Source organism: Penicillium chermesinum, assembly GCF_028974085.1.
Source record: "Penicillium chermesinum strain IBT 19713 chromosome Unknown utg000003l:1.0-5111272.0:1.0-5115320.0, whole genome shotgun sequence".
Lineage (NCBI taxonomy): Eukaryota > Fungi > Ascomycota > Eurotiomycetes > Eurotiales > Aspergillaceae > Penicillium > Penicillium chermesinum.
The window spans coordinates 3,902,970-3,923,951 of record NW_026695313.1 but is presented as its reverse complement, the minus strand read 5'-3'; the positions used below and the strand labels follow the sequence as shown (position 1 = coordinate 3,923,951).

The following is a 20,982-nucleotide window of genomic DNA, read 5'->3' as shown; positions in this document are numbered from 1 at the left end:
CCCAGAACTCCGAAAAAAATGCAATACTGAACAACAAATACTCTATGAAGGTCCCAGAGGACATGCTAAGCATGCCTCCTCATTCATCTGACTTCTTAACTGGAGGGTCGTACCGCCACCGTGCCCAGTTGTCGGCGACCCACCAGTTGGTCACGTACGCAGCTTCGTATAACCAGTCGATGACATCCTGCTCGTAGGATTTGGCGAGATCGAGTGCTAGGTCGCCGAGGCTGAAGCGAGAGATGGGTTCCAGCTCGTAGGGGTCGACGTTCAGATCAGAAAAACGCCATTCGACGTCGCTGACCAGCGGGATCACGAGACGGAACTGCGGGCGTGCAGCTGAGCGGACAGCCAGCCATGAGCCACCGGTGTTCATGACTGTAAACTGCCAGTCTTGCATGCCACCGTGCTCTTGGATCAACGGGCGGATCAGCGATTGGCCCTCGTAGATGGAGAGAATGTCTTTGGCTGCGTGGGAAGACTTCTTGGTGAGCGAGCGGGACTCCACGAGCAGATCGATGATGGTGGGCACGATCTGGTCGCTAGAGGTGGGTGCTTCAATGGTGACCGGTGGCAGGTGTGGGTGAGCAAGGACGATTGGCACCTGGAAGGAGCCTACGTGGGGGTTATCGTAGGGGGTGATTCCACCGTCGTTGGGGAGCGAGAGGCCATGATCACCGGCCATTGCGATCAATGTTTCGTTTGCGATCCCCTTCTCTTCCAGGATATTGAGAATTTCAGCGATCCAGTCATCCACGAAGCCAACTGTGTTGAGATAACGGTTGAGGTCGTTGTTGGAACCCTTTTGGTTCCCGAGGATATCGGCGTAAGTGTCGTTTGGCAGACCCCATGGATGGTGAGTTGTGCCAGTAAGATGAGTGAGAAAAAGGCGAGTGTTATTACTCTCAGCCTCATCAATGGCATCGCGAATATATTCGCGGAGCTCAGTGTCGGCGTAGCCGTAGTAATTAATCTCCTCCGAGGTGACTGGGTGAGTAGCGTTGGGCTCATCCAGGATTTCCTTGGTCTTCTTGTCAAAAAAGCCCATCTTAGGAGTCAGCTTGTCCTGGTTGTCATAGCCCTCAGTGACCGACTGCATCCAGACTGAGTGCCACGGGTAGTGAGTGAAATCCGGGGTGTCATCCAAGGTCTCCTGTTGGTTGTTGAGCATGTCGAGCACGTGTGGGAGACATGGTTGGTAGATGTGATGCTCCCATTCGCGGTTGAAATCAGCCACAAGAGGTGTCACACCGCAAAGAGTGCCAGCAAGACTTTTCAGAGTATAGGTGGAGGTTGTGTAGGCATTTTTGGCAGCAATGCCACCGTATGGCTTCCGATTTCCGGTTAAGGTGTCATTGGAATCGAATCCGGTGGGAAAGCCGGTCAGTCGCTCGGCAGTAGGGGTCAGATTGGCAATCAGTTCGTTGACACTGCTGGGGATCTTTTTGTCCGCGTAAGTCTCTTCAATGCGGCGGTACATGAATGAGTCTTTGCGCAGCGGGAAGATGTCTGCACGCGCACTCTCTAGTTTCAGCAGAATGACATGCTTGATCTTGACATCGCCTGATGTCAAAGCGTTGCTGATAGACTCGAGAACAGGGTTTTTCAAGTTGGAGATGTGAAGGGGGCTCTTGTGGGGGTCGTAATGCAATCCAGTAGCTTCGGTAACCTCGCTACCTTTCTTCCAATCCTCAAACCCGGGACCAGCCTGTTTTGTCATCCAGTCCCAATCCGGAGCGGCAGCCAAGGATGAATTGACCACCAAGTAATTATAGTTCCAAGGGAGGGCCGAGATATCAATCGCGGTATAACGGCTAGTCCCGCCCTCAAAGAACATGCTCAATGGTAACGTGCCCGACAGATACAGATATACAGGTTCCGCAGGGCGGATCGAGCGCAAGATCACCGCCGAGATCATGAACGCAATTACCAGCAGCCGTGGCAGTAGACGATCCGACGGTCGTCTGTTGGTGAGCTCGGCGGCCGTCGTGATGTTCGCATGGTTGTTATCCAGGAAATAGTCTCCCTCATCCTCGTCACCCGAATCGTTCAGATAATCGTCCTCGAGCGAGATCTGCTCGTATCGACGAGGATCTGGAAGCGGCTGCTCACGCTGGAATCGGCGACGCAGGCGCCCGAGCAAAGGGTCCAGACAGAAAGACAAGCGCGCGAGTACCCACCGACAGGGCCAAGCCAGTACGTGCAAAACCCCTCCGGTGAAAGTATGTATATAGCGGGCAGTGAAAACTGTGCCTGCCACGAGCAGGGCTTCGCCAATGAGGAATCCGGTCAGGCCAGTGAGAAGGGTGCGAACGGCGGCGCCGTCGCCCGCGAAGGTTTTCGCCTGTCGCCAGTGGATTTCGGCACCGGTAAAAACGTATACGGAGAAGTTGGCCGCGGACATGCCCGATACGATTATACTAATGGGAGAAAAGTTCCGATTAGCCCACGGTGCTCCCCATCGTCGTGATCAGTTCTTCATGGTAGAAGGGGTGTTGGACACGCGGATACTTACCTAAACGGGATAACGAAGAGAGCGCACAGAACCGCGATCGGGCCAGATAGCCTCTGGACGCAAATCCGCAGCAGCAATAAGAGAAGGACATCTTGGTAAAAGAATGAAGGACCCCAGAGAAGGAACTTCTGAGGCGACAGAGAGAACAGGTGTGCGTACAGATGCAAGATCTTGGCACCAATGAGGGACCAAAAGGCCAAAGTGTAAAAATAACGGCGCGAGATATCCCAGAAGACATCTAGGGTCTTGAGCAATGAGACCCCGGAGACCTGTGTCACTTGGTGGCCGAGAGTGTTCACCAGGTTGGCCACCTTCATTCTGAAGAATGACGGCAGCATCAATGGGCTACCGAACAACCATTCGGATATGGATGGGAAGGGAAAGGAAAGAAAGAGAGGGGAAGGGGAGAGAAAGATCAGATAGAATCCCAGGAATTCGGGGTCGAGAAGGGGGGTTAAGTGGAGATATGCCGTGCTTCTCCTGTCAGTCTCCAATTTTCGGGGCTCTGGGAGGATCTCAGGGTCTCAGAGGGCTGTGCTGGAACTGCCGTCTCCGTGAAATAAGGCCAAGTTCAAGAATAGAAAAATTTCCATTTCAGGCCTTAGGAGCGAGACACGCGACCCATCTCCCGAATGGGGCGAATACGACTGGGGGGGCTCCTCAGGGTTACGAAAGTGGCCCCCCTTCCCCACTATTCCCGTTACCTCCACTTGACGGACTAAGCCCGGCTTCTGTCAAGGGTTAAGAAAACGAATAAGCAAGATACCGCCAGCCAAGACGCCAAGCCCGACTGTGGCTTAGGGCTGCATCTCGCATGATTGGTGTAGTGGGCGTTCCCTCCCCCCGTTGTGGGCCACCTAGGGTGGAACAGGGAGAGAGACAGGCCGCCAGATACAGAGAGGTCCTCTCAGAGGCGGGGACGCGCGGACAGTGCTGGTTCAGCCAATACTGCGACCGGATTCCCCTATCTGCGACTCCACTGCAGCGTCAACCAAATCAAGCGTCGATTCCGGTTTCCAGGGGAAGGGCAGAAGGAAAAAGGAAGACGTATCCGTCCTTCTGTAGGGCCCTTCTTCGACGATCAGTTCGTACCGTTGTCTAACCATCGTACTCGTTCCCCTTCCGAGAAAAAAACATACATTCTTTCCTGCACCTTTCCCCCCTCCCCAGCACCCCCCCCCCCTGTGGCCTGGAAACATCAGGAAAACCATGCTCGGTGGATATCTGAGCTGGCTGGGCCTGCTCTTTGAACCATTGGCGGAGTGGGACATCCCCCCAATACAACCCCAAGCCCGACTGCGCCCCGAAAACCGACCCTGGAATACGATTATCACTGGAGCATATGGTGTCCCCGCAGTCTTGAAGCTTCATGATAGGAAAGGAAACGTGAGCTGGAGCTGGCAGCGAGAAGACGTGACACAGCCTCTGCCCCCTGCTCTGGAAAGATGTCTTTGGAGCGATGCCAATGATGCAACCGACCTGAAATGGATGCGGAGCGGAAAGAGTGTCGGCGCCGTCTACTCGAACTTGGTCATGGTCGTCAACCACACCCCGGAGGACCCCGAGAACGATAAAAAGATCACGTGGGCCATTTGTCGCGATAATGAGTTCTTTTGGAACGCCCATGCCCTCGAAGCCCTACCCGGAAACCGGGTGGCGGTCGGTACCACGGGTGAGCGACCGTGGGATGGAATCATCGTGTATGACATGAGCATGGACAAGGAACTCGTTGACGACCCGCCAATCCTGCAGAATATCACGGGGCTCCGCGCCATCCATGGGCTGATCTGGGACGAAGAGGAACAGCTGCTGTGGGCTGCCGGTACAGATGCCGCAGCTGATGGTTCGGACCCTGTCCCAGCGTACGGGGCCCTGGTGGCCTATCCCTTCAATAGCGAAACGAACGAACTCAGCCAGGAGGATGCGAAATGGTACCTCATGCCCCATGCTTACGACCAGGAGACGGAATGGGGCAGTGGTTACCCCTGGTGGGTGGGACCCCATGATCTCGTGCCCGTCCCCAACGAGCGCAAGTTCCTCGTCTCGACCGATCGCGACATCTATGAATTTGATATCAACGACGGTGCCTTTATCAATGAGGGGACCAATGTCACTGATAAGTACATGCCCGGTTTCGAGGTCACCACAGATGACCGCCACGGGTTCGATCGTGCCGGCAACTACTTGGAGTTGCCCCGATCGGATCTGAAGGGCTTCAGTCTCGCGCCGGATGGGTCCTATGTATATGTACAGTCATTATGGCGCTTCCTCCGTGGCTTTCACACCAGTATTGTCGAGAATGGCGTGCGGAGAAAGATCATGGTCGGCGACGAGATTTATCGTTCACGTTGGTTCGGAGAGCTGGACGGATGGCCTAAGCCACGGTAAACGCTCAGCCTTCGCGAAGCGATAAACAGCGCTTTCTTTTTGCGAATCCCTTGATAACTTTGACACTTGAGCGATGCCTTCTCAAGTTTCCGCTGATGGACCCGCGCCAGTCAAGTGACGAAAACTTGAAGTCTGTCACCGCTGAATGAGGAAGATTCGCAATACTGGCAGAAAAGGAAGCCGCGACTGAGCCCTGGAGATAATATCCAGGATTTGTCAGAAGATGCTGAGTGCTACTGCAGAGAGTCAAAGTCGCCGAACCACCGTCCCCCCCTGAGAACTATTTCAGCGGCTGGGTTTGGGAGATGGCTCTCAAATTGGATGACTACGCACAAAATGATCCCTCACCCAAAGGTCGACGGGTAACTTGTGCCTGTCGGGCTCTACCAATCTAGTCCTGGGTTTCCTCGCTAGCAACCATTGTTGTTTATGGCGAAAGAGACGAACTACGCCGAACAACCCCCCCTTTTCTTCTTTCCACTCCCTTTGTGATTTTGCGGCGCTCGCGCCGGCCATGAAACTTATATACCCCGGGTCTTTTTCAGTTGATTAGGAGTCTGCTGGACAGACTCTTTTGTGAGAATACATAGTCTTTATCTTGCCTACGACTTTGCTACTGGGTGGTAAGGACCAGCGATCAGCCGCGTCGCAGGCGATATGGGGTTTTGACTAGCCCTGACTTCGTGAGCAACGACCATACCGAATCCAAGGCTCGCAAAGAGAGCGGGGTGAGCCCGCCCCGCCTCGTATCAGTGACTCCTTTCGATTCCTATACGAGGCTCCGTGGACTGTGGGGCTCGACCTTGCCTGACTTGGCGTAAGCCGCATTTCTCCGGCCGGTTTTGTTTTGGTGTGCTGGGCGTTCGTCCCACCCTGCAGGGCACGAATACGCGGCGCCCTCAGAAGCAATCATGTTGTTGGCAATGATTGGATCTTAATCAGTCTTTACATACACCTCTTCTCAACATTCATCAGCGAGCATATTTCGGAAGAACCTATGTACATATACGAGAGATATTCACACCGCATCCTTAGCGATATCGAAGCTCTTTGAAAACTTGAGAATAACTGCAATTTAGGAAACTCTTCCCAGTACTGCCAGTACCCTTATTGTCTTGTAGCCCTACTACTACTACTAATAAAAGGTACTCGAAGATCGATAATGAATTTCGCCGCTCTCAGGATCGGCGACCCCGTCAACACATTAATCCAACCACTTCTGAGAAACTTGGAAGAGCTTTTTGTGGCTGGTCTCACAAACCAGCCCGGAACACCAACCACTGGCACAACCCCCTCCATCCCCAGCCCCATTGCTAACCGGTCGCAATCCCACCAGGCCACCCAGCCCAGTCAGAAACCCACATCATATGTTAAAATGCCGAGGTTGTAGCCAACATCGAAACGCGAGCATGGGACAACCCATGCCACTGCCACCCCCAAATGCATCATGACGCCACCCATGTACCCTGACCACCGGCATACCCCCCAATCACAAAGCGGGACTCGCCAGGTGCTGGGCAAAAAGGAAAAAGGTCAAAACACCCTCGTCTCTCATCCCAACCCGCAAGGCAAATGATCCTGCCGGGGGACTAATGTGGGTTATACAGCAGCTCACCACGTCTCATTCCTATCTCTGCCCGAGGATTCAGGTGCCCAGGCTCACTCAGGCCGCAGGCGCTAGAACAGGAGCTAGAACCATATGTACGGTGTGTGCAGGGGGGGACCCTTGCTCATCTGACACTTTTAGTTGCGGTAATCAAGGATTCGAGAGGGATGGGATGCCTGGTGCGGGAGTGGCGAGACTACTGCATGACATTTGTTGGTAGATTGGACTTCGTGCGAATGGGATGCTGGTTATATTTGCGGTGCAGATGCCGGGTTCCTCAAGTCACGTAGTTCGCGGACTCGGGAGTTGTTACAGGTGGCAATGAGTCGATGGAAATATATTCTTGGACTTGGATGGCAGGCTTACAATCGAGTGGTAGACATTGACCGGGCGGCTACGATAGGAGTACATGGCTCATGGGTCTTTCACCAGGAGGATAGGTACTACAAAATCCGCCCAGGATGAAATACTACCGCATTGTGAAGTTAGACAGACCGTAATGTCAGATTATTGAGCAACAGATGGCATGCGCCTTGAGACAGCCGTTTTACGTGGTCTACGATTATCTGATGCCCTGCATCGCACCTGCTAGTATAGAACAGATGCGATGTCGGCCACGGCTTTCTGGATACATAGGGAATTTCATTCTCGGTTGAATTAGCGGTGATGATGGCGCCCTGATTTTGAGTTTCGCCAGGAGACTTGATCTGCAGCATGCGCCGTTGACACTAAGAGGACTGGTCCAAGCACATTCGAGGTATGAGCAGAGACCAACTGCGCATTGACATGGAAGGGGGCTGAAGTGGGCGACAATTGAACAGCTCACAAAGACATCCATGTCCGCCTGGATGACAGCCCCCCAAAACGCTTGCAGAATCGAAACCGGGAACGGAATCAATAATCGACGCTCGTATGCATTGAATGACGCGATCAATGAAAGGCCATTTGATTAGGGCACCTATCACAGGGTGTGACCCGTTTCAGACCGAGTTCGCTGGGAACCATGGAACTTTCCTCCCCAGCTACTGCGTGACGGAACAAAGAACCCCCCACCCAGGCCTGTGGCCAAAGCGTGTGAAGGAGACCTTGCCTCCGACTTGTTCTTCGTGCCCGTCACATTGAGACCCCCACCATTTTGGATGCCGAGACAGGTTCTAGATCGACGCTTCTGCTGAGTTGCGACCACAGTTGCGACCACGGTTGAGGTCAGTTAGACTATTGTGGGTTGACGACTCGTCATAAAACAAATCATTGGCTGACTAGAAAACCCCTCAATGCTTGCATCAACTCAACTCTTGTACGGAGTAGCAAGCCATAATCTAGACCTCAGGGTGGATGATACCGTTGAGACATGTGCGGTGTTCGGCCGAAGACTAGAACGATAAGACGTTTGCGTAGCTGATGTGGCCAACGAGAGCGAAGTACTTCGCCAACCCCCCCCTCGCTGTAGCCAAGTTTTGGTACTTCGCAGCACGAATAAGAAGCCGAGCAGCTACGTGGCTGGGAAAATGAGTGGAGGATTGGAGCCGATTGGGCAGCGGACTAAAAAGTATGGCCAGTTGAATCCGGAGGTCAACAACCACTGACTACCAATTGAATAAGGCTGCGCTGGACTTGCGGGGATGGCTGGGCAGGTCTACAGAAAGTACGTGCAAACAAGCATGGAGGGCCAGAAGGAACTACAGTAGCGGGATGCCGTGGGTGGTGCATTTGGACGCATGCATCCGGAACAATCTGTCTCCGTGCAATGCGATGTCAATGTACGGAGTAAAAGTATGGGGCCAAGATCCAGCCAATGGCTGGTGGAATGCGTGGGGGCCAGCACTGGCTTCTGTTCCTCAAAAAAAAGAAAACACCTGGCGCTGGTGCTCCATCTTGCTACTGCCACTAGTTCGAGATCTTGGTCGATAGTTCCCCTCCCAGGGTTGGTGAGAGTTTCGGTAGAGAGAATTTAGCTTTTTTTTTTCTCGAAGGCGACCATTCCCCACATTGGATCTTGGGTGGCAATTGTTTCCCGTGGATGGCGACAAACTGGGCTCCGTTTCCGGGTTTCTTGGATCTACAACAAGTCTTTTGACTGAACAGCTGATGGCATTGGATGGTTAATGGTACGATCTTTCCCCGTACGCCATGGATGATGTGGAATGTGCTTGGTGGGTCGGATATCCACGGTGATTTCATCCAGACAAAGTAGTCATTCTGCATTGGAGCATTTTCTACTCCGTAGGAGCGCCCCCCTGGCCGCCACCTGCAGGGCCGCCATCCTCGAGCGGCATCCTCCTTTTTTTTCTTCTTCTTTCTTCTTCGGCGGGTGAAAGAAGAATGATCTACCGCAGATGATCTCGCATATCGGGTAGGATGGCTGAGAATCGTACGTACTACCTGTCTATATCCAGGGGAAGGGAACTGCAAATGTAGTCGTAGCGGTGAGGGCTGCAGTTGATATCTAGCGCAGCTTCCAAGGCAGCTTTCGGAAGTAAGCGTTTCAGCTGCGTTGCCAATCCTGGGGTGCATCAAATAGTCCCAGGACGCGAGTACAGACGATGTGATGTATCTGTGTCAGGTGATCCTCACCACAGGTCGAGCAAGCTTTGGACAGAGACATCATGGGTTTGACGGGCAGCTGTGACATTGGTCGGGGGCCCCAGGTGGGGAAGGTTGACTCTGAATCTCCCCTGTGACTAGCCCCGGTCCTTAGGCGCCTGAGGGACTCGCACAGGCGGGAGGAGACCAACCAGTGGCAATCCCTAGCACGTCGGGCCCGTGCGACGCAACGGGAAGATCCACTCGTTCTCGAAGAGCGAACGCCTCAATGCCTGGTTGGCCAGAGCGCCCCATCCCGCATCGCCTCACTTTGCAAATGCTCACTTCCCAAAAAGTGGGGACTAGAGTGGAAGTACGGTGGAGGAGAGGGGACGCCCTCTAAAATTAATCTTTTGCCTTGGAAACTGGGTTTCGCTGACCCAGACCCTCCGGGTGAAACGAAACACGGAATGTCAGACTTGGAATCGTGGGAGAGATTAGACAGGAAATGTAGTGATACCCCGTAGATTCGTTACCCAGTTACAGGTTGACTACTGCGGGGAGGGGGGGCTGAGCGTTCTCACTGCACATGGGCGGGACAATGCGGATGAGGTGGCGGGCTCATGGCCAGGCAAAGGGAGGGAACCGAAGACCGTTTGGTCGCCACGAGGGGCGAGTCACCGCAGGCCCTCCGCCTATGCCATCGTGGCCTAGCAAGGCCTAGCAAGGCCAAAAGGAAAGTCAAAATGCGTCAGAAAGAGGGAATAGGGGGGTCGTCGATCGTTATGTTGGCTGCAGCCTGAGTCTGTTAGGCGAGATGTGATTGGGCGTGAGTGGAGCAGCAACCATGCGGGCGAACTAGACGAGACTAGGGGAGGCGTGCGGGCTGCACACCGCTTGGAGCCACGGTGGCCTACGGTGGCCTACGGTGGCCTCTGAAGGTCCCAGTCGCTGAAAAGCCTATCAGGCCCTATTACCGTCAAGGCCTCCACTAGAACTGGCCCACCGGGGGCCGGGCCCCTTGTCCATTTCCCTCCATTTTCCCTTGTCCACATGGTGGTCGACGCATCATTGATTATTTTTATCTTACGCCTCCCCCCCTCCTCTCTCGCCCGCCTGCACTGACTCCCTTATACTTCTGTTGACGTCTTCTTAAAACCTATTATCGTTCTTCTTTGGCCCGCCTGTTTGTGTTATTTACTTCCATTCCTTTTTTCCTTTCTCCATTTGATTTTTTCTGTTTTCGCCTCCGAAGCTGCACTTGCTCCCTCGTCAAGTGTAGTTTATTTACGCCCGGATCCCGACTTCTCTCCCTTTTGGATTGCCTCAACCCTCCTGGACTTATAACCCTCTCCGTGGAATGGATTCCTCCTGAATGCCTGGACTTCTCGGACCCGATCAGAAATTATAATATATCCCCGGATTCTTGAACAACATTCTTTCCCTTTTCCCCCTAAAAAGGTTAAGAACTCCTTGGACTTCCCACAAACCGCATCGGTTGTATAGTTGTGACCATGTATCCGGCCATGCTTCCAACTCCTCCTGCTTCTCCATCTCCGCCCCGCTGTTATGCTCCCACCCCCGAGGACCGATTCAGGATACATTCTGGCCAACCGGCTAGAACTGACTGGTATCCTAGGCGTCGGTGCCTACGGAGTAGTCTATACCGCCGTGGATATCCATACCAACATGACCTATGCCGTCAAGGCTCTCAACAAGACCGGACTGGACCCGCGGCAATTAAGGTATCAACAGCGGGAGATTCGTCTGCACCATATGGCCAGCCAGCACCCCAATGTTGTCTCCTTGGTTCGCATTATGGATTCCGTGGACTGCACCTACGTTGTCATGGAGTTCTGCCCCGAAGGAGATCTTTTTTCTAGCATCACCGATAAGGGAAACTACGTCGGCAATGACCCCTTGGTTAAGCGTGTCTTCTTGCAGCTGTTGGATGCCGTGCAGTATTGCCACTCCATGGGCATCTACCACCGGGACCTGAAGCCCGAGAACGTCCTGGTGACGGATCAGGGGATGACGGTTAAACTGGCCGACTTTGGCCTGGCCACCACGGACTTCTACACCTCGGATTTCGGATGCGGCTCCACATTCTACATGTCGCCAGGTAAGTGCTTTGTCTGGCCCGAAGCTGAAACGCTTCTTCGAACGTCGGGCTAATGTAATCGAAACAGAATGCCAACAGACCAACCCGCGACCCATGTCCTACTACGCCTCACCCGTCAATGATGTTTGGGGCCTCGGCGTCATGCTCGTTAACTTGACCTGCGGGCGCAACCCATGGAAGCGCGCATCCCTTGAGGATTCCACTTTCCGGGCATACCTCAAAGATCCGTTCTTCCTCAAGACTATTTTGCCCCTGTCCACGGAGATGGTTTGTATTCTTAGCCGCGTGTTCGAGCGTGATCCTGCCAAGCGGATCACCATCCCCGAGCTTCGCCAGCTGATCGTGGAGTGTCCCCGCTTCACTGAGGCTCCCATGCCTTCCCCCTGGGTGCCGGACCAGATTCCGCAGGCCGACTACCTTGTCCAGCCCCAAATCCCCACCTTTGTCCCCTTGGAGCCCTTGCATGCCCAGCCTTCTGGGTCATCGTCGGATTCTTCCCAGTACTCGGACTTCTCCGATGCTGCTCTCTCCGATACGTCCGCCCTGACTGAGGATTATACCGACTACAGCTGTATCTCGCCTGCTGTTTCTGAACAGATGCCGGATTGCAAGGTCGTGTTCCCCAACGCGATCTGCGTGGACCATCATATCCCCGATCAATTTGTCACTTGCCCGCCGATTCCGGTCTGCTAGGCAGTATCGACTTTCTGCCTACATTACGCCTTTACATGATCTTCACGTCTTTCGGTTTTGCCATTTCCGCCTTTTCGTCTGGACCATTCCTCTCTCAGCCTGCGTACAGTTTCAGGCTTCCTCTTATCTCCCTTCCGTTCTATCGGATATTTTCTTCAAAAGCTGCCAAAAATTAGGTTGTCGAGTCGGAACGCACGGCGTCGGTCCCGGCCACCTCGCCTTTTGCTTTTGCGTCCTGCTTATTTCTGTTTACTGGACATATCCACTTTTATTATCCTGGACTTCTCTTTCCGATGAAAAAGGGGCTTCCTGCTCCTTTTCTCCATTCCACTGGACATGACCCACTGGTCAAACATCGGCCCGTTTCAGAACAGGCCATTTTCCACGATGGAGGCCTGCTTGGATTTCGCTGTTTTAATACTTGCCACATTCCGGAAAGGTTGATGACCTTGTTTCATGGTTCTTGCCAAAGGCCAGCCTTTTGATGTTTTCCCGTCTCTTCCGTTGGAATTTTTTTTTCTTTGAAATATCTGGCATGATAATATATTGGGAGGCACGACTGAAGAATATTGGAGCCCCTGGGCGGGCCAACGATCTATTTTGCTTGGAGTTGCGTTACGCATGGTCGTTTTGAGGCGTTTCACCCAGCCAGGATGGCTGCGGTCTTTTATCGGTGGTGTCTTAATTATCTTCTCTATTGCCTTTGTTCCTGTCTCGGGACCTGTCTGTGTTATGGGTGGTGATCTCGGTTCTGTTTTCGTTCTGCATTGTTTGTATAGACTATAACCGCATGGAAGGGTTGGGACTTTTTTTTTCTTTTTTTTCTTTTTTCTCCTTTTTTTTCTTTTTTTTTTGGGAGGGATGGCTGGACTGGGCTTTTTACGATATGATACCTCGGGCTTTATTTTGCAGGTTTGCATGCCCATATACTAAATACCAAATGAACTATGTTTCCACCCATCCATTTGATATTCGTTGTCTCCAGTAGCCTATTCGCTAAACTTAACACAATCCAAGCAACACCCAGGCTATCCCCAACACACCCCCCCCCTCCTTATCATAAGCTGTTTCACCTGACCCGTGCAACGTCGCCCTGTCCCACATGCCCCAAACCAAACATACTAGAAGTCAAGCGCCAAGCTGCGCATCGGCGTCTGTCTGTCCACTTCCAGCTGGCCTGTGTCACGCCGAAAGCTCGGCCCCATTGATGCCCAAGTGAGACGTGAGGCATGAACGTGGAGCGGCAACCTAAGTGGGATGGTCGAGGACGCCATGCAGCCGAGACCCTGCGCTGGATCTGACTTTTGGTCCTTTTCTACGCCTGCTTTTTTTTTTTCCCGCTTTTCCTCTCTCCTGCATCGCCCGCCCCATTAGGCCTTGCAGGAATCTAGAACGTCAGCTGAGTGGAGAACAAACAGTCGGGTGGGACTAGAACAGCGGGCGCTAGCGAAGCCAAGAGGCGGCGGGATCTTATGATTCCACGGCGGTCTTTTGGGGTCTTGGTCATGGTGGTTTGATCTGATATCTTTTGGGTTTGGTGGGTTTCCAGGGTTTGGGCCGCTTGCCCTGGCGTTCCTCGTCTTTTGGTTCTGGGTCTAACTCTAGTTCTGACCTGCTTGAGTGACTGGAAGAGATGAGCTGGAAAGGCGAAGGTGAGCAACAAGGCAACAAAAGTTGAAAAACTAAAGGAGTAGCGTAGTTGGAGTCATATACAATGAACATTCCGGGATCATCGCATCTTCCATTGGCTCATGCAGAAAACTCCCGTGGAAATCTACACGAAGACTAAAAACTACCATCACTCTGCTCTCGCGGCGCTCGCCTCCGCAGATTACCAGCCGCATCGTGTTCCTCATCCCACTGCGGCAACTCGGCGTTCGGCACCTTGACGAGCTTATGCGAAATAGCTCCGTCTTCGAATCGCGCAATCGTCTGTCGGTACTCGTACCCCTTCCACTTGGGGATGATGTCGATCCAGAAAACATAGTAGATACCACAGGCCACCAGCCTTCGTCGCAGTTAGCTTCGATCCCGGAACGCGAGCAACAAGAAGACGTACAGTCCGATGCCGACAACCAAGTACGTGCCGTACCAAAAGCTTACGTCGCCGCCAGTTGCGCCGCCCGTAGGAGGGTACCAGGGCGCAACGATCATGTACAGATTTGCTAGAATCGAGAATCCAATTGCGATATCCCAAGCGCGATATTCTGGCCGTGGGAAACCGAGCCTGCTGCGACGGCGGCGAATGACCACGAGCCCCACAACCAGGAGAAGGTTGAAAATGTTGGTAGGGTAGTTTGAGAGATCGACAACTGGGGAGCGAGAAGATTAGAATCCGAGAATACTCTCCGGAGGAGCTGAACAGTGAGCGCGTACTGAAATTGAAGGCGTCACCGGCCGGCGGCGCGAGAATCATAATTAGTGTGATGGCCCAGATCACCAGGTATGGCCCGATGGGGGTTCCCCAGGGCTTGGTTGAGGTCCAGAATCGAGGCCAGGGAATCACGCCTTGGCTGTTTCGAGTGTTTTAGTCGTGCGCTGGGGAGATACCTGGAGGAAGGTTTAGGGTCTGCGCTTACCGGCCCGTTTCGCGGAGCAGTCGGGAGTAGTTCACCATTACTGCTAGGAGGTTCCCGAAAGCACTGATGGCAATGAGCACGTTCAAGCCGCGCGATGCTCCGGAGGTACCGAATACCTTTTCGAAGAAGATACCCGCGGCGATCTGCTTGGATTCTAGGATTTCTTCTCTGGAAGCGACGGAGAAGTATGCTACGTTGGTCAGAATATAGAGGGTGGCCACCAGGATCAAGGAGGATGGAGCGCTCCATCGCAGGGTTTTGATAGGGTTCTGCATATATTCATTAGTCTACCTTCTGGTGAGTTCCCAGGGATGAACCAACCTTGATCTCATTGACCAGGCCGAACGCATTTTGATATCCAGCGTAGGAGAAAATGAGCTTGATCATCGCGTTGGTGGCTCCGTATGCAGAGGCTTGCGTGTTGCCTCTCCAAGGATCGCTCCAGTTGATTTGAGGGTTTTTCACGCGAGTATGTCCTCCAAGCACGACCAAGCCAGCAATGGAGATGCTTAAGCTGTATCAGCATCCGGAAGGGGATTGGGGTGGTGAGGGGGGCCACATACAGTAAAAGCGTTGCGATTTTGACAAATCCAAACCAAACCACGCAGCGCAATGACCACTTGGTACTAGAGCAGCATACTAGGATTTCCTGTTAGGCAACCCTTCCCGATGCGATGAAGACGGTGACAAACCAAGTAGAGACAGAGTGTATGCTCCTATGGCAAGGCCCTTCTGCTCCCAAGCTGTATACTTGACATTGCCAATATTGTATACATACTCTGCGAACACAATCGCATTGCTGCTCATGAACGAAAAGATGATATGTTTCGCCGCAAACACGGTGGGGAAGAAATACTTGGGCTTGGGAAACGCCTGTTCCAGATAGACCACTTCAGCCCCCGACCGACTGGGGAAATAAGATGCCAGCTCCAAGTAGCATGCGAGCGTTGAGTGCGACAGAAGGTACCCTATGAACCAATAGATCATAGTCAGGCCCACCGACCCGACGCCCTTAAGGATGGTGGCCGCTAGTCCAGTCGAGGAGGATTAGCATGAGCGCGAAACAGACGTAGGGGAAGGGGGCACTCACGCGTTGAAAAGATCCCAGTGCCGACCATCTGATTGATGTTGAGAGCCAAGGTCACCCAGAAATTGACAGAATAGCCCAAAGGCGAATCTGTTTCGACGGGCGCTCCAGAAGCATCTTGATACGTCGCTTTAGAAGAGTTCATGCCCACCGTCATGGTATATTTCGCATCGCCATCCTGAATATCGCCTTCCCCTTCATAGGATGCGGGATGAGTCTCAGCACTGGTCTCAGAAATATCTCCTTTATTGTAGTCTCCCCCCATTTCGGTTCAATGTATCAGTCCAGCGGTTTTCCTCCCTCCGATATGATGCTGAGATGGTGCGGGATAATTTCGAAGGGCAGCCTCGCGACTGATATATGTCCAAACAGGGTAATCCAGTGCCCGGCCGCTCCACAGACGAACATTATCCGTCGCTAACAAGAGCACGCCATCCGCGTGGGAGATGATCTTTTCCACAGTGGTAGGATGCCGCTAGAAGAGGCGAAAGGCTGCCCTGCCGCTGGGGCGCTTCAACGTTCTTGACATTCATGACGACATCCGTGTCCACCAAATCACCATAGTCAGCCTGGGCGCAGGATACGATCCTTCCATCTGGGACCTCGCTATTTGTTGTTCTGTATTGATGTTCTGCATGGAATGCTTGAGCTGACCATGTACGCTTTTGTTCTACATGAAGAACGTGCCTGGAATGCGGGACAAGGCTACTTTTGGGCAATATGGAACGAGATCTTGATCAACCAGAGCCCAAGAACCCTACAGACCCAAGACCAGCCTTGTACGGAGCATTTTGCACCGGGTACTCCGCGTCCCCTGTGTGCTATGTGGGTTTGGCGATCACGACTTATTCGTCATTGCCTCGCGGGAGCACCCAAGAGGCGCATCTGATTGGCGAGACGCTCTCTTGATTGGTCGAACTTAATCTTCGGCTGCATGGGTTGAGCGGAGAAGGATCCATGCAGTTGTGATGAACCGTAAAAACCATCCGATTATTTAGATGCTTCCCCCGGTGGATATGCAAGGCCTCGGCTCCTTTCCACCTTGGAATGATCCTATGCAACCTCTATTGATCGCATCCAGCTTCCTATCTTGAGAGTATCCGTCTGCTACGTCAATTGGCTTGCTTTTCCTAGCTATACTAGTGATAGGTTTGAATGCCAAGTTTGTCGCCTGAGAGTTTGGGGTCTAGTTGCCAAGGTATCTCGAATAGCCAGGTAATTCTCGAGAGAATCATTGCTAGTAGTACAGCAACTGGAATGCCTCCCTCCAGCTCAGGATGCAGTACAGGGGTTCCACTGACACTGTTCTGCCTTATGCAGTGTATTATTGATATTCTGCATGCAGACCCTTTGACCCTGGAGGGGCTACCATTAGCGAGGAGGGCTAGGGTAATGAAACTAAGCCTCAGATGCAAAATCTACCCCTCGCTATAATCATATCGTGGTATTAGGGGGAAACTCCGGTGCTGCTTTGCTGCTGCTTGTGCGAGGTGCGGATTATGGAGATAGGACTGGTGGACTTTGTCCATTCAATACTAGTAGCTCTTTACTGTTCTGCGAGTCCCGCCCATTAAAGGGCCTTTACTAGCTGGCTGTAAAATAGTAGTATTGTCTTGTCCGCGCCGGGGGGGGGGGTGTGTAATTGACAATGACAGTAGTCCTGATACTGGATATCGCCAACAGACCGAATCTCCAAGTATGCCGAAAGGAATAAATGAAAATGTGAAGGCGAATGGGAAAAGAAGCGAACCATTCCCTCGTAACCCTTGAAGATTTGAGAAAGCGAACAAGTGCAGTACGTTCATGTGCTGTGCGACAAGCAAGTGCTCAACAATCATAGGCTCAGGGAGTTATTCAATGAATGAAAGTGTGACAGAACCAGTCCTTGTCACTACATGATAGCGCAGGGTATTGTGCACAACAGACCCTGTCATATGACCAATACCAGGCAGCCCTGGCATACTGCAGACCAAGGGCCCTGCCAGTGGGAGCCAGAGCCTCGGTCAGATGATGTCTGCATGAAAACTTAATTCAAGACATTTATTGAGTTAGCCCGAAGGCTAGCTAGATACATGGGCCCCTTTTTTTTTGGGGGGGGGGGGGGGGGCAGTGCAGTTCCTACATGTAGTATCAATATTGATAAATCACATATTACGCCCTCCAGTAACCCGAATAGTCTCTCCATTCACGTACGAGAACCATGGGCTAGCAACACCCAGAATAGACCGGGCTGCTTCTTCGGGCGTCGCCGGTCGTCCCAGCGGGATATCAGGGTAGCTTTCCACCTTAGCTTCCTGGCCACCAGCCCTGGCTGTGAGTTGCTTCCCGGGGATTCCGAGGGCAACCTTAGTTCCGTCAGGAGTAGTGATGAAGGCGCCCGCCTCCTTAGCAGCGGTCAAGCGAGTCTTGACGAACCCAAATGCAATAGTGTTCGAACGCACGCCAAAGGCTGGACCCCATTCCTTCGCGATGGTGCGAGTCAATCCTACAACACCGGCTTTGGCAACGGCGTAGTTGGCCTGGCCCCTGCGTAATGGTCAGCACGATTGATCCGTAAAGAGGGTTGAATCCCGATCGAACGTGAGCTATTGCTCAAAGTGCTAGAGATTGTACTTACGCATTGCCATGGACACCGCTGGTACTGCTGATGTTGATAATCACCCGCGGCTCCTTATCCTTGACACGGAAGTATGGCGCGGCCTCGCGCACGAGTCGGAAGGGCGCAGTGTTGTGCACAGCCAGCATGGTGTCCCATTGCTTATCTGTCATCTACATTGCTCGATAGCGTAACTCGTTAGCTAGTTGGGCTTACATCAACAGATGACTAGCTTGGGTGCTTTCGATTGGCCTGACGCCAAGCGAAGAAGGGTAATTAGCACGGGGTCACGGACCTTGTGGATCACACCGTCCCAGGTGAATCCGGCGTTGTTGACTATGATGTGGATCTTGCCGCCGCCGAATTCAGCAGCACGCTTTACAAGCTCTTTGATATAGTTGGAGTCAAGGACATCCCCAGCTACAGCGAGGGCTCGTCCTTGCTCGGCAGCGTTGATGGCATCCGCGACCGCATTGGCCTTTGCTATAAGATATTTAGCATTTTTCACAGTCTTCAGAACAGGTGAATCCTAGAGAAGGGGCTGATCACGATCAAGATCGCTTAATACGTACCAGCATCAATGTCAGCGACGATCACCTTGGCACCCTCGTTGGCAAACAGCCGAGCTGCCTCTGCGCCAATACCCTGACCTGCACCAGTGATGATGGCCACCTGGCCAGCAAGAAGACCGGCAGGGAAATTAAGGTGCTTGTTCACCTGATTGAGACGATCAGAAGGAGCCATGATTGCGCGGGTGAGGAAAGAAGAGGGGGAGCTCTTGGAGGAACTTTATACATTCGTAAATGCCGAGGTTCTCCGCGGGCCGAAACAAGCAGTGAGTGGGGCTGCTCATTCGGGAATTCTACGGAGTACAGAGTGAAGAAGAGGTGTATAAAGAATATGGAGTAAGAACATCATTCTGTGCAATACTTTCAATCCAGATTGCTTGTGCCTACCGAAGTAGTGGAGTGTGTTTCCTGTCGAGCTGGAATGTCAATGTCATCTACATCTGGGGATCCGTTCCCCCTACCACGACGAGAAATTCAACAAAACGCAAATAAAAGCAGACATCCACCTTGTACTATTCCATTACCGATATTCACTGGATGTTGAACTGTGCCCGTCTCAAGACGAGTATTTAGACCGGCAGATACAGTCATTCAGCGGGATAGAGTGTAGAAACGCCTCCACGGTTGCTTCATAGCCCGCAATGATGGGCAGAAGACAATTACCACCCGGATCACCGCCGAGGGGTTCCAGTTCTGGGTCTGGGATCCTCGCCAAATGCTCAGAAGCTGCCCAGGCTCGTGGGAGCGGTTCTTCTGCCAGGCAGGGATCGCGAGAATTTTCGCCCTCAGTTTTGAGGACTTCAAGGCAGACGGAACTCACCGTCGCGGTCAACATGGACAAGACGTCCCTGCACTGGAGAAGAAGCCCACGAAGCAAAAAGGACCGAATGCGCTGGTTCTCCTCAGAGCAAGCCTCGTAATGGCCGTAGCGAATGTCAATTCCGTGCTCCGCCCGCGGCGCACGGGAAGTCTCCCGCGTGATCCAATGTTCAAACAGTTGTAGGGTTAAATTAAGCACAGATGTCGCCAGCAATAGATTCCCACTCTCTTTGGGGCACTTGACACACTGAAGAAACATTCGACATGCGCAGAATGTAGCCTTGATGGTTTGAAGGCTTTGGTCAAACCGGAGGGGCACGGACTCCGCAAGCAGATGATTCATGCGGTTCATGTAGAAAAGCTGCTTGTCCATACATTCACATCGAGCATTCGAATACGACGACGACACGGATCCAACAAAAGGTGGGCTCGCCATTCCATCCACGAGAGGGTCTGGTGACAGGAATGTTGGCGTAACAGGGGTATGTGGATATCCCAATCCCGGTGGCAGAGAAGGACACAAGTCCATTAGATCGGTGAATGGCGAACCATCAATTGTGCCTAGTTGAGATGGACAAATCGGGGGATCGAGTGCCGTAGCACTGCCAAAGCTCCTGGAGCTTTCCCAAATCCCCGGCGGACCGGGGATTAAACACACCTACGTTACATGGGTTAAACAAACCGATTCTACATCGATTGCAGAACATTAGACTCACATCATCGTCTATCATAGGGTCACTCAAGTGTGCTGAATAACTAGTTGCAACAAGCGGCTCTCGTTCTGGCATTGGAGGTACGACTCGACTCCCACGGAATCCTCGTATGGGTGGCTTGTCGTCTTGCAACTGCCCTAGTTTACGCAGCGTAGCTCGATTCTTACTGCCCTTAGGCTTCCCGGATCGATTGGCAAACCCGTATTGACATTGGAGCCCGTGTCGTAGGCATCTTGTGCAAACATTTTTGCCGGACAAGTTGCATTTGACCTTCGATTGTCTGCAATTCTCGCATGCGGTTCGAAGTTTTGGTGCATCGCCCCCACCATACGGACTACCATTAGACTCAGCAGGCATTGCCGGCAAGAAGCAAGAGGCAGGGATTGGCTGTCAAGAGGACGTTCGGGGTCAACTTGCCCTCCGCAAGAAACATCCAGCAGTTATATGGCTTGTGCTTTTGCTTTTGCCCCGTTCGTCTGTTTGGATCCAGAACAAGGCAACAACGAAAGGTATTACACAAAAGGTCCCCCAGGCTCGGAGCGATCAACACAGGAGGGCAAATTCGAAGAGAGATAGAGAAGAATCCCAATTCAAAAAGTCAAAGATAGGTTCAGCGTGCGGCTGGCGTCCAATGAGATGCATCAAGATCCCCCCCCCTTTCCCCTCGCTCTAATCCCACTCTTCCTCGTATATATACAAGAAAAACAAACTCAAGCTTCGTCGCCTAAGGATCCGGGACTCCAAAATGTCACACTCGCATTCGGATTCATGT

The 20,982-nt window shown here is 52.6% G+C and overlaps 6 protein-coding genes across 6 annotated transcripts; 2 read left to right on the top strand and 4 right to left on the bottom strand.

Moving 5' to 3' along the window:
- Nucleotides 1-79: 79 nt before the first annotated feature.
- On the bottom strand, nucleotides 80-2,832 carry N7468_004420 (sulfatase domain protein; the record flags this gene model as incomplete). The annotated part of the gene is made up of 2 exons (XM_058473717.1): nucleotides 80-2,420; nucleotides 2,516-2,832. The coding sequence occupies 2 exons, from the start codon at nucleotides 2,830-2,832 to the stop codon at nucleotides 80-82; spliced, it is 2,658 nt and encodes an 885-aa protein (XP_058332720.1).
- An 892-nt stretch (nucleotides 2,833-3,724) lies between these two features.
- N7468_004419 (uncharacterized protein) lies at nucleotides 3,725-4,903 on the top strand (the record flags this gene model as incomplete). The annotated part of the gene is made up of 1 exon (XM_058473716.1): nucleotides 3,725-4,903. The coding sequence occupies one exon, from the start codon at nucleotides 3,725-3,727 to the stop codon at nucleotides 4,901-4,903; it is 1,179 nt and encodes a 392-aa protein (XP_058332719.1).
- Nucleotides 4,904-10,601: 5,698 nt separating this feature from the next.
- N7468_004418 (serine/threonine-protein kinase) lies at nucleotides 10,602-11,847 on the top strand (the record flags this gene model as incomplete). Its single annotated transcript, XM_058473715.1, has 2 exons — nucleotides 10,602-11,154; nucleotides 11,222-11,847. 2 exons carry the CDS (start codon nucleotides 10,602-10,604, stop codon nucleotides 11,845-11,847), a joined length of 1,179 nt encoding a protein of 392 aa, XP_058332718.1.
- Nucleotides 11,848-13,632: 1,785 nt separating this feature from the next.
- N7468_004417 (uncharacterized protein) lies at nucleotides 13,633-15,778 on the bottom strand (the record flags this gene model as incomplete). The annotated part of the gene is made up of 8 exons (XM_058473714.1): nucleotides 13,633-13,855; nucleotides 13,907-14,159; nucleotides 14,224-14,360; nucleotides 14,427-14,695; nucleotides 14,748-14,934; nucleotides 14,990-15,065; nucleotides 15,119-15,454; nucleotides 15,517-15,778. The coding sequence occupies 8 exons, from the start codon at nucleotides 15,776-15,778 to the stop codon at nucleotides 13,633-13,635; spliced, it is 1,743 nt and encodes a 580-aa protein (XP_058332717.1).
- Nucleotides 15,779-17,657: 1,879 nt separating this feature from the next.
- On the bottom strand, nucleotides 17,658-18,853 carry N7468_004416 (SDR family NAD(P)-dependent oxidoreductase; the record flags this gene model as incomplete). Its single annotated transcript, XM_058473713.1, has 4 exons — nucleotides 17,658-18,039; nucleotides 18,131-18,282; nucleotides 18,405-18,592; nucleotides 18,682-18,853. 4 exons carry the CDS (start codon nucleotides 18,851-18,853, stop codon nucleotides 17,658-17,660), a joined length of 894 nt encoding a protein of 297 aa, XP_058332716.1.
- A 381-nt stretch (nucleotides 18,854-19,234) lies between these two features.
- Nucleotides 19,235-20,567, bottom strand: N7468_004415 (Zn(II)2Cys6 transcription factor domain-containing protein; the record flags this gene model as incomplete). The annotated part of the gene is made up of 2 exons (XM_058473712.1): nucleotides 19,235-20,155; nucleotides 20,214-20,567. 2 exons carry the CDS (start codon nucleotides 20,565-20,567, stop codon nucleotides 19,235-19,237), a joined length of 1,275 nt encoding a protein of 424 aa, XP_058332715.1.
- Between the last annotated feature and the right edge of the window lie 415 nt (nucleotides 20,568-20,982).